At 35.4% G+C, this 12,893-nt stretch overlaps 1 protein-coding gene across 1 annotated transcript; it reads right to left on the minus strand.

Annotated features, from left to right (window-relative positions):
• Positions 1-1,754: 1,754 nt before the first annotated feature.
• Positions 1,755-10,657, minus strand: LOC127933424 (neuroglobin). The gene is made up of 5 exons (XM_052530425.1): positions 10,382-10,657; positions 9,909-10,143; positions 9,083-9,191; positions 7,879-7,998; positions 1,755-7,722 (listed from the first exon to the last, which is right to left on the minus strand). The coding sequence occupies exons 2-5, from the start codon at positions 10,004-10,006 to the stop codon at positions 7,570-7,572; spliced, it is 480 nt and encodes a 159-aa protein (XP_052386385.1). The 5' UTR covers positions 10,007-10,143; positions 10,382-10,657; the 3' UTR covers positions 1,755-7,569.
• Positions 10,658-12,893: the final 2,236 nt, after the last annotated feature.

The following is a 12,893-nucleotide window of genomic DNA, read 5'->3' on the forward strand; positions in this document are numbered from 1 at the left end:
ATCATTCAGTTCAACAAATCGAACTGAATTGTTTTAAACGGTTCGCATCTCTAATACGCATTAATCCACAAATGACTTAAGCTGTTAAACTGTGTTCAGAAGATAAACGGAGGTCTTACGGGTTTGAAACAACATGAGGGTAAGTTATCAATTACATAAAGTTTCTATCTGGGTGAACTAACCCTTTAAGGTTTAATTTGCTCCTTTTTGTTGTTAATCTCTGCTAAACTTTTATTATCGTTTTCATTATATTTACATTATAAGCTGTAGTCATTCAACTCCTGTTGAAATTAAGGTCTTTCTGTTACTTTGTCCCTGCCAATCTTTGCCGGTGTGAACGGCCCTTAATTTTTTTTTTCGAACAAGTATCGAATACAAATGGAATTAAAAATAGGGAAGGTCATGTGACCTATAGTCAAGTCAATGACACAATGTAGAGGTGACAAAGCTCATCAATGTATAGGCAGTGTCTAGTAACAAAACACCTCCATTCTCATTATATGATGTTAAAAAAAATGATCAATGTTGTATAAACCATAGCAAAGTAAGACCAAGCACAGATATGTTTCATCAGTGATGTGCTCCGCTCAAGGGAATGGTGGAGAATGCAATTTTTCATACACCTGCCACAGTTGCAAGTGAACAGGAGAAAAGAAAAGAAAAAAAAAAAGAAAAAGAAATCTGCTTGACATTTTCCTTCTGTCTCCTAAGCAACCTCCCTGAGCAGGCAGTCTTCAGAAGGTGAATACCTCTGGGAACAGAACACGCTGCTTTCTTCTCCTCTGTGCCATATGCTTGGAATAGAACCGCTGCTGTTTTCCCGATTTGACAGCTACCTGTGTTTGTCTCCCCTGCTGTGCATGTGCATCTGAACAGCTTGATTTGTTATAAACCAAGCTGTTATGTTAGAATGTTTGCATTTTATCAGCACATGAATCTTGATCAAGTTCATCTTTCTTGTTGCACTACTCAACATTCGCTACCAGTTTTAAATTAGTCATTATTTACACACCCTCATGTCGCTTATATTTTGGTCAAATAATTTGAAAGAAAACAATTTTGCCATTGGATGGGTAAAAAACAAAACAATATATATATATTGTTAAGTTTGTGAATGACATGAGGATGCATAAATGATGACACATTTTTCATTTTTAGATTAACTACTCTTTTAAGTAAACTGTTGTTGCTATTGTACCTTTAAGGCGTCTGCATGTACTGTAAATAATTTTATAATTGGCTATTTTTAATCTTTTAATGGGGTAATTCACCCAGAATTGACAATTTTGTCATAATTTACCCATATGTTGTTACAAACCTGTATGACGTTTTGTTGAACATTTTTTTTCTCGACACTATGGATGTCAACGGCTACCAGTGTTGGGGAAAGTTACTTTTAATGCATTACAATATTGCGTTACTCCCTAAAAAAGTAACTAATTAAATGACTTAGTTACTTTTTAAGTAATGTTTTACATTACTGTTGCGTTACTTTCGCGTTACTTTTTAAATATGAGCAGGGCTTGATTGTTTAATATACTGTAAGAATGTATATTTATAGCAAATGTAAAAGCCCTTTCACACCAAAAAGTGTAATGAATAAACCTTAAGCTGAAGGAAAAGGACATTCACGTCTGTAGAGTAGAACACAGGAGAAGGAGGTGTGTATAAAACACTTTTCAGCAATAATAATAATAATAATAATAATAAACAATGATGCACAATTGATAGTTTATCAAAAGTCATTTTTGTTTATTAGTATGGTTGAACTGGATCATCAAAGGTCAGCAGCAAAGAAATTAGTTAATAAAATGGGATTAGATACATTTGTGTTAACATATTTAATTATTGCAGGTTTGCAACTTATTCTGAGTTTTTGTTTTACTGTTTTAATTCATTTTGATTAATACTAATTCTTTCTTTCTTTTTTTTTTTTTTGCGAGTGGGAAGAATGAATGCACATTCACATTCAGTCTTGAACTACATCATGTTTACACAGTGCACACAACACTTCTGTACCTCTGATTTCTCCCAATTTGGGGACAGGAGATTTGTCAGTCAATAAATGTGAAAACAAAGTAACTGAGGTTGCTGTTTTGAAAAAGTTATTTAAGATATTTTCTTTTAAATGAATGCGTTACTTTACTAGTTCCTTGAAAAAAGTAATCTGATTACATAACTCAGATTACTTGTAATGCGTTTCCCTCAACACTGACGGTAAATGTAAATGAATTGATTAAATGATGGCCAAATCTTCATTTTCACATGAACTATCCCTTTAATATTGTGAGCCATGTTGCTGAATACAAAATGTGATGAAGTAAATATTAATGGTAATGTTAACACGGTCATGGTTGTGACTTCATAATTGTGATGATTATGATTTATTATGAATGACCCTTTTTAACAGCTTAATTTCCATAAACGGTACGAATGGACTAGGAAGAAAACCTTGCTTTGTGAGTATTTCATGACAAAGTTTTCTACATCAAACATTTTTATTTCAAAAGAGTAAGAAACGCCCATGATTTGTCGCCCTTAATAACTATAAAAGTAATGTCATTTTCAACTTGTCCCGGATGTGTCAAAACACACTGCTTTTCAGTTTTGGCATGAATGTGTGGTGTGAACTCTTTCTGGGAATTACTGTTACAGTCTGTTGCAGTTTTCTTGGCAAACACACCATGACAACTTTAAATGTGCAGAGAGTATTTGATAACCATCTGACCGCTTGCTGCGTGCAGTCTTGTATTTCCTGTCATTAGTGGGATCCTGAGGGGAACTAGTGGAGATGTCGAGGAGAGGTGTGAAGACTTTGGCAGAGGCTGTGTCACAGAAGGACTCTCATTAGAAGAGGGAACATCAACACCAGAGACTGACATGTACAGTAAGGTGCCACCAACTCCTCGTGGAAGGTGTGGAACGAACCACACAGCTACTGAACCTACAGTAATCCACAACTGTTACAGTTAGCTTTTGAAAGTTGGAATGTTCCGTTTTAAATTCAAACTTTAATCTCGGTTACCACAAGGTGATAAGTAGCTCATTCACTCAAAGATTGAAGTACCTGCTCAGAGAGTATGCCGTTTCGGATGCAGCCACTGGATTGAATCAGGGGGTGTTTACATGACACCATTTTCAACTAAAAGTGGAAAACGTTTCATGTTATTTGGTCGTTTAAACTACACTCATTATGTGAGCAGGCTAAAGGGCCGTTCACACCAAGCACGCTAACTATAAAGCTAACAATAAAGATATAGTTCTAAAAATTGTTCTCAATATTAAAGAATAGCGGAGTCCACACCGCAACTATAACGATAACGGCACAGAGAAACGATATCGTTGGAATCACTTTCAGAACATTTTTTTTTCTGATGAATGATAAAAACATTGCCAACCAATCAGAATCAATCCTGCTGTAATGAGCTCGAGAAGTTAAAAGCATTCCGCTTAGAATACACAGACAATATTGTTCACTGGTGTGGACGCTTAATATCGTTATCTTTATAGTTATCCTTATAGCTATCGTTCTTGGTGTGAGCGGGCCTTTAGTGCTTCTTTAAATAGTGACAGCGCCAACTACTGGCCTGGCATACAAAACAGAAAATGTAGTTGTTTGCGAGGATCTGTGTGAACAGGGATCGTTTTGAAAGCGTTGCTGTCTGTACACTAACCTTTGCAAAAGCAATGGAAAAACATTAGCATTTTTGGTATATCGTTGTCGTTTAAACCTCTGATGAATCTTTCTGACGAATACTTCACTTGAATGAACTGTACTGAATCATTCAGAGCATCTACTGAATCAACAGATGACTCACTCACATAATTTTAAGTTTAAAGCCAGTGTATTGTTTATTTAAAAAAAGCCATTAGCCTGCACTTACTTGATGTGCCATCAAGAAAGCAATAATATATTGTCCATCTATAAATTATTTTAATTTCATAGCTATATATTGTATGTATCTTAATTTGTATCCTTTACTTCAAATTCATGTATTTTTCTTCTTCTCATTTTTAGCTTAACATATCCTCATGATAATGCAAATGGATAAGTAGGCTGACCCAATGAAGTATGACAAGGAAAATAAAACAGAGACAGACCAAAAAAGGATTTGTTATCCTTTTTGTCACATTTCACTTCAAAGTGTTTTTGGTGGGTCTTGTGGTTGTATCTCTGTGGGTCCTAACATGAGAAGTTTGGAACACCCTGTGCGTTATTTTCCAAATCTTCTGGCCCCATGCAAATTTTGGGTGATCTATTACTCTATTCCAAGACATTCTATTTTAATATCAATATAGGGCAACATATATTGTTAGTTATATAAAATAGTTTAGGGACCAATTCTCACTATTGACTAGTTGATTTTTAGCATGCATATTACTAGCATTTTGCATGTTTATTAGTAAAGCACATATTAATACCTTATTTTGCATGAACATATATTATATCTCTGAATCCTATCCCATTCCTAAACCTAACAATTAACTTTTAATAAGCAGAAAATTATGATTTTTGTTTTTTTAGGCAAAAGTTAATAAGTTAAAATTGAGAAATGGTGCCTAAACTAAAGTGTAACCAAATATGGATTTCAATTGGCCAGATATTGTGCAGATACTGTAGATTTGTAATTTTTTAATATATTTTGAATAAACCAGAACACTGTGACAAGGAAATGAGAACTCAATGCAGTCAACACTTAAAAAGATCCCAAAGTCCCAGTCCAGGACTCTCTGGTCCTCAACTCTTCTCTACTGTCTGAGTCTCAAAATACAAACTCTCCACACACTCTCTCAATGTGCTTGTCTTGGTTGCCATGGTGACTTCCAATGCCCTGCATCCAACACATTGCAGACTTTCTAAAAATAATGATCTCTAGTCTGTATTGTTTGTATTATTATTGCGCCTTTTATTATTATCCCTGTCTCTCTCCCAGTCTCTCACTGTCTCTCAATTTGACACTTTATTTAGCTTTTGGGGCAGATATAGAACAAGTATTTGTGGCTTCTATTCTTTGGTATTCTTAGAAATATTCATAATTGTACATTTGGAATCATATAAATTTCAAATAGGAACCTCATAAATTCCACAAACAAAAACATTTATATAGCAGTGGTGGATAGACACTAATATTTGTGGAGGCGTATTTTTCTTCTTATAAGTGAGGCAGAATGTGCCTAGGCTTGACAGTCAACCTTCAAGACATTTACAATAATGCAGTGTAATTGAATCCACAAACCCAGTGAGCAGCTCTCGCTTCTGGAGTTTTCCTCCATCTTATCCACTCTGACAATGTCACATCAGAGAGTGCAAAGGCGTGAAGAGTATTTCTTCATAACCTCCTGATTAGTAGATCTGGGACATTGTGAGCAATAACATAAGACAAATGCTGTTTCTTTTTTCTTCAAGCCAGTGTGCCAGTGTTATATAAGGATAATCTTCAAGAGACAGGGTCCTCATGACATAGAGCTGATATAATTAATGGAATATAATTGAACTTTGTTACATGAACTGATTTAGATTTAACTCTGCAAATGAAAAATGAAAAAATTATTTTTGTTTAACGTTGTTATTCCGCAATCACATAGTTCACACCATCAAACTCGATTCACTAATTTCCAGAAGAGATCAAGAGAGCAGGATCTTATTTATTTCTGTCATTTAGTACAAATAAGCTTCCAACACATGTTTACATAGAGCCTTGACTGATCCTGAATCTAGTTTGATCGGTGACTGGCAGAGGATATACAGTAGGATGTACAGTATAACTGAAATATAACTTTTTGGTTACTGGGGAGCCAGGTCATAACATCGCTGTTTAATATCAGCTGCTTCAGTGAGGTAGACATTGAGACAATCCAGTCACAGAATATCAGGAGAAAAAGCACAGAAGCCAATACAACACACACACGACACTTCAATGGTCAATAAACAAAGGAACACTTTCACTTGAAAATGTTGTAACCATTGCACCTTCGTAAAAGGTTTTCAATACTAACAAGCTAATCATTACATAAAGACAGACATCTTAATGTTATTGGAAAGCCATTAGATGGCACATATGTAAAACAGTCTTAAAGAGAGAAAATAAAATCTATATATTTTACGCAAAAAAAAATATATAGTGCACCATTGAGCAATACATAAAATTAAATAATCAATCCACATACACCTAAATATACAGAAAAGGCTATATACCTAAAGTAGGTATTGTCCTATAAGCTAACATGTAAAGTGTAACATACCAGCAGTTTCAATATATGTGACAGCTCTACGCACTTTAAAAGACTTGGCACGACCCATTTAAATGTAGAAATATCTCTCATATAAAGAGAACAACATTTCTACAAAGCTATTGAATAGCAGCAAAAAGGTTATCATCGCTTTTAGCGTTTTTCTATAGCTCATAATTATGGCAACAAATATTCTTATCTTAGATAAGAGTGTGTATTTTCTTAACGTAGAAGGTTGTAATAAGCCAACGAATGCAATTTACTATTTTCCAAAAATAACAAATTTACAAAAAAACGTGAAATAAAATTCTTATTCATCACTAACACCCATTCCGGGTCATTTAGCATAAACATTTTTAGACTATTGTAAATAGATGAACAAATCAACTAGTCACTATGATATAACAGTCACTTTTTGTGAAGTAACAGTCTACACAAGTCTTTCGTAAGTAAGTCTTGGAGTAGAGTGCGTCGAGTGTAATCCCATACAATGGAAATGTAAACTTATGACATGGCACAGGTTCCATAAATTAACAGTCTAAAAATTCCAAAAGCTATTTCAGATGTAACAGTTCTCGTCATTTACTTTCATCGCCAGAAATACCAGAAATACCATAAAAAACCATAGTTAATGGTTGAAAAATGGTGGCAAACGAAACATTTCACGTTGAACATTTGGATGGCTTCAAAAAATTAAATACAAAAATAATCATGGCTATTGATTGCTTATTGTCTTTGACACTATCATTTGGACACTATCATCGTGTTCATGCTCAGATAACTTACTGAACATCACTAAACTTACAGTAGACTTTAACTAACACAGCACAGGCAAGAGTATAGAATTAATTCTGTGTCATTTAGGGTTAAAATTGTAGTGGCTTTAAAGGCCTTTATCTAAATTGATTCCGAGAGGCATCAGAATAAAACTTTTTCGAGTTGACCAAGCTCACATGTGCATAGTCAAACCTCTGTTTTACGCTCACATGAAACATCAACACATCGAGACAGTCATTTAAGATAGTTTGAGGAAATACATTAAGTCATTAATATATGTACTTAGTCATTACTGTATGTACAAAGCAAATTTTGCTTTTGAAGTTTCAACCAAAAATGGTCTATGTCCTGCAATAAGCTCCACCTCAACCCCATCTACAATCTTAGTCTACAGTTAAACCAAGCTACCAAAGTTAGGATCGTTCAGTAAGCCAAAATACAACTGAACTGATTTTCACAATGGTGGTCCCATATCCCAGCCCCTCACTCTTCGAAAGGATTTTTGAGAAGTTTGTGTGACCTCAAGGGTGTTCCAGTCTGAATCTCACATCTACCTCCTTCTCAGTTGGACTTATGTTCACCATTCTTGGCCCAGCCTCTGGTCATGGCTGATACCACAATGCTGTACAAGTTGAGCCAAGCCTGGCGCAGCGGTGTCGTGTAGGCCGGACCCAGGCTGGACTGAAGCATATAAAGCAGGGACTCTCCAACCAACTAAGGAACATGTGAAAGAACCCAATCAATGAACCATGGTCTGAAAAATCACTGTGACACTCGCCAAAGATCAGTGTCAATCTCAGTGTCATCTTTGATGTTTGAGTGTTATGGCTGCTATATGTGATATCAGTCATCTTAACTAAGTGTACTCACAGTGAAGGACTGAGTCTTCACCCCAACTGTCTGGTGCTTCTTGCCCAGGTTCAACAAGAAGTCCTCCAATGAATGTAGGTCATCAAGATGGCTCACAGCAGCATCGATCACTAACATCACCTGGACAGATATACAACCTCTCTTGAGCTGGGTTTACATGGCTGTAAACTCAGACGTTGAGTCAAAATTAGTCAGTAGAAAGAAGCATTATAGAAGTGTTCATTTGCCTAAATCAAGGGTGTCCAATCCTGGAAGGTCTACTCCTGCAGAGTTTAGCTTCGTCTTATTTTAACACAACTGCTTGAAAGTCTCAATAGGTCAGAGCTTAACTCTGCAGCAAGGGGGTCTTCCAAGAGCAGGATCAGACACCCTGGTCCTAGATGAACCATGTGGTTCTATGGTGCAACTCACAATTACCAAACAAATCAGTCGACCATCAACTACTTTACCAACAACACCACACCAAGGCTGTTTCTCAGTTCTAAATATACAGAGAACAGTCTTGCATTCTCATCAAGGCTGGTCTTGCCATGCTACCTTGAACAAACTCGAATGGACAAGGACACAAAATGCATTTTTTTGATAATTGAGATACGATAGGATCTTGATGCTCAACTGACCACCCCAACACTTTTTAAATAGTGTCACAATAAACATTTACTTGTTATATTTTTCCATTGTTTTCTATATTTTGAATTCACCATATATTAAATATTACCAGTGCTTTACCAGTATTAAGATTCTAAATATGCCAGTAAAATGACAATATGCTTTCTTCATGTCTACTGTATATGACTTTATTAAAAAACAACAAATGTTTACTTTCACAAGCCATCTTATGTTTGCGAGCGTGCAGAGGGAACGTTTTGTCTTGAGTGAGTTTAAAACTTACTTGAATACCTTCTACCCTTATCATCTGTACTCATATACAGATTTATATATACATATATATATATATATATATATATATATATATATATATATATATATATATATATATATATATATATATATATATATATATATATATATATATATATATATGTATATTCTTTTGAGTAATGGAATTGAACATTGGCAGTTGACAGTGATGTAGAACAAGAACACAAGGACACATGATTGCATAAGAACAGAGAAACTTTCCCAAAAGTAGGTTCCTGCTTCTTCATTTTACAAATTGTTAACATTTGTCCTCTGGGCTCACCTTGGTGACGTGCTCGAGGAACTCTGGGCTGGAGAGGCATTCAGGTGCGACGCCACAGTTTGTGCTGTAGTTGAAGAGAGTAAGCAGTGCTGGATCCAGCTCAAATAACCTAACAAGAAATGTTACATTTAATGAGGCAGCACTACAAAGCAGAACATTGACATAATTGCCATAATCACATTTCCTTAACAAGAAGGATAATTAAATTAGGTAATATACATCATTTGATGTTGAAGAGTAGGTTTTTTTTATTTTTATTTTTTCAAATGAAGTCACTTTTCTCCTCTATGGCGAGTTTGAAGAGGAATACTCAGGAAAGTGATACTTGGTAGCATCTTTCCTCTGAGAAGGTGATTGTGATGAAAATGATCTCGCTGCACCCTGTCGCCAAGCAACAAGTCAAGCCTCTTACTGAGCTGCGGTTAGAGGAACAGACAGCGGGAGACTGATGGGGAATTATTAATGGATTTTAACAGATTACAATTTAGTTTGTTTGTGAAATTCCCATACCTTCATGATGAGTACAATCTTTGACTTATGGAAAGCAAGGACACTCCGTTTTGATTACCCAATTACTTTATTTGCATAAAATCGAAACAGGTATTTACTTTATACATAATTACTTATTTTAAATGAATTATGATAATCATTTTGATTAAATTATTATTTTTGACATGCATCTGTCCTACAAAAACACAGGTCATGAAATGCTGATCCACACAGCTCTTTTTTTCAACTTTCTAAATAAACATGAAGACTAAATTAAATAGCAATATTCCTTTGCGCAAAAGAGTATTAGCCAGCATGCACGACTGATATATATTACCTCGTGAACATAACAATTCCATGTGGCACCTTGTTCTTCCCCAGACTCTCCCAGCTGTCCCGAATCAGACCTTTATCTTTTTCGGAGAGTTCCTCCATCGTGACCCTCAGTAATGCTGTGTGTTCCCTGGTCGTCTTTCAATGGTGTGGCATCAAAATGTCTTCTTCTGTTTAAAGTAGGACCTCCTGATTTCCCATTCCAGACTTACAAAGTTCAGTCTTCAGGTATGACCCCCCTGTGAAGTGCCAACATTGCATACCATTTGCCAAGGACAAACAAGACTTATCAGAGGAGTGTGCATGAGAGACTATAGGTTCAGATATATTTAATTTACAATCTAGTTGCAATGCATTCAAATACATTTTACTGCAAAGATTTTAAACCGATGCTTCATGCATTCAACATCTAGAAGAGAAGAAGCCTAACTTAGCCCTGACTTTATGGTCACAATAAACAGTTTGAAGCTGACGTACCGTTCCTTCACTGCTCTAGAGGTGACCTTCTTCTCTCACTGGCTTCGTCTGTCTTTCTCTGGCATTGGGATTTCTGTTTGTTCACTGCGAATATGTATATGTCAAGCCTGCTATCCTTGTGTTTGCGCTCTCTCTCTCTCTCTCTCTCTCTCTCTCTCTCTCTTTTCCTCTTTGCTCCCCCCGCTCTCTCACACACATGCAAACACTCACTTTCTCTCTCTTTATCTCTCCCTCTATCTGCTCCCTCTCCCCTCTCTGCTGCATCTAACCTCATACATGCTGCTTGATGTGCATTCAAACTAGGAGGAAACCTTTTTGACAATCTTCCCTAAAAAAACTTCACAATATTTCAAACTATGCTGTGTTTTTATTCAGTCACACCGTCACTGTCCTAAATGTTCTCCCCACTGTGATATTGAGCTCAAATGGACAGTAGATAAGGACATAATGGAAATATCTTTAATCTTCACTGCTCCTTGTAATAGCACATGTTATGAGCCATAGCTCCTCCTACAGGTGAGAGTCTGGCACCTTCAGGCACGCCGTATACATATGTAATCAAAGAACACATTTAAGGAGAACTCATTTGAATAAACTGTTTTGTAGATGAGTGAATGAACATAAATACTTAAAGCACGTCTGCTTATATGATAACAGCAAGGCATCACCAATTTATATAACCAAACAAACAAATCCTGCATTTGGTTGGTACAAATTGCTCTTGATAAGTACAGTATGTTCTTTGGTAAACAAGAGTTTTTTTTTTTTTTTTTTTTTTTGTAATTATTATTAATACTTTTATTCAGATTCGGATTTCACAAAACTATTAGGTAGCCAAATGTTTTTGACTTTAATTAGAACTGTTTCTTAAGAAACAAATAATCAAATTAGAAACTGTAATGGCTGCTGAAAATGTAGCTTTCCGTCACAGACATTAAGATTTAAAAATACGTTGAAATGTTGAGTAATTTTGAATTATAATAATATTTCAAAATATTACCATTTTTACTGTATTTTTGATCAAACTATACAGACTTGGTGGGAGACTTCTTTCAAAAATGTTAAGAATCTTATCTAACTTTCAAATGGTATTGTAAAGTTACCGTATAAAGTCAAATAACTATTGAAGAAACTTTATTTTGAAGTTTTTAGTTGGCAATTGGCAATTCCAAACATGTTATGAATGGAAAAAAATGGATCATAAAGCACGTTGTGAAATGCATCCAGCCGGATCATATTTAAATTCAATTCAAACTAGTTACCTTTGTCCAGAATAACAGACTCAGTTCTTAAAAAAATGTTTGAGGAATCTTAGTCAAATCCTCTGTTTATTTTATTATTTGCTTCATGATACATTTGCAGGGATTCCCTGAATAATTTGCACCTTATGTCCTCCCTGATTCAGGGATATATCCAGCATGTTATCAGTGTAAGGGACATTCGGTCGTGACAGCTAGACCCAAAACACTTGAAGATAGTGGGACAGGAGAGAGCACAGTTGCCATGGCGACCTCGCAGGAGCACTTGAACTTTCAGTTATCTGACACTTAAAACTCAAGATAGAAGCTGTCACTCAAACGTGCCGTTCTGTCCTCCCTAAACGACTTGACTGGTGTGTGTGCATAAAACAGACAAGATGGACACTGAGTTCAGTCAACTTTATTAAATCTACATATTTAACAGAGGCGAAAATAAAATATATTTCTGAGAATGATAGCGTTATGACGTCAACATTTTCCGAATGCAAGGCTGAAGTTGCCACAGAATTTATTTATTTATTTTTTTTGGCAAAATTATAAACCCAAAAGTAAAGTGGTAGTGGTTTTAGCTAGACATTAATGCCTACGTGCAAAATAAAACAATATGCACCCAGGAGGGCTGTTGTATAAAGTCAAGTCACCTTTATTTCTATAGCACTTTATACAATAATGGTTGTGTCAAAGCATCTTTACAGAGTCAAACAGGACAATAGTTTGCCAATAATGTAAGAAGACAATAACAAACTGTCATTTTTCCAGCTCTTTTCTTTCCAGCATTTTTCAAGCCACTACTTTATGACGTAATAGAATAATATTTATATATTTGTTCACGATGCATAGCTATACTTTTGAATAGTCATTACTGAAGAAGGATAGTTTTGCAAAAAATAATGGGGCTAATCTTTCAAGTTCTTGCTTATATATGTTTTATTTTTATTTTTTTATGAGCTGAATCGTTACGTTCTCTATTGTAATTGTCCGATATTAACCTATTTTGGACATGAAACTTAGCCAGTTTTACTGTAAATTTACTGTAAACTAGAGACACTGCATCAAACGAATTTTACAATTTTGTTTGCACTTCCGATTCAATTGTTCCAAGTCAACACAAGCTCAATATATTTTCATGTTTTATTTTAAAGCATAAAATGCAGCTGTTATACCGCAAGTTTTTAAAAAAAATCCTGAAAAAAGCTTAACAAGTGGTTAAATGGGAATGCAGAGGTTGTCTGGGATAGTAAACGTCATCACGC

The sequence above is a fragment of the Carassius gibelio genome, chromosome A17 (genome assembly GCF_023724105.1).
Source record: "Carassius gibelio isolate Cgi1373 ecotype wild population from Czech Republic chromosome A17, carGib1.2-hapl.c, whole genome shotgun sequence".
Classification (NCBI taxonomy): Eukaryota; Metazoa; Chordata; class Actinopteri; order Cypriniformes; family Cyprinidae; genus Carassius; species Carassius gibelio.

Coding starts and splice junctions, on each gene's coding strand:
- LOC127933424 (XM_052530425.1), bottom strand. CDS start 10,006: ATGGAGGAACTCTCCGAAAAAGATAAAGGTCTGATTCGGGACAGCTGG. Junction 9,192..9,908: donor GGAATTGTTATGTTCACGAG/GTAATATATATC, acceptor ATTTCTTGTTAG/GTTATTTGAGCTGGATCCAG. Junction 7,723..7,878: donor TGAAGACTCAGTCCTTCACT/GTGAGTACACTT, acceptor CATGTTCCTTAG/TTGGTTGGAGAGTCCCTGCT.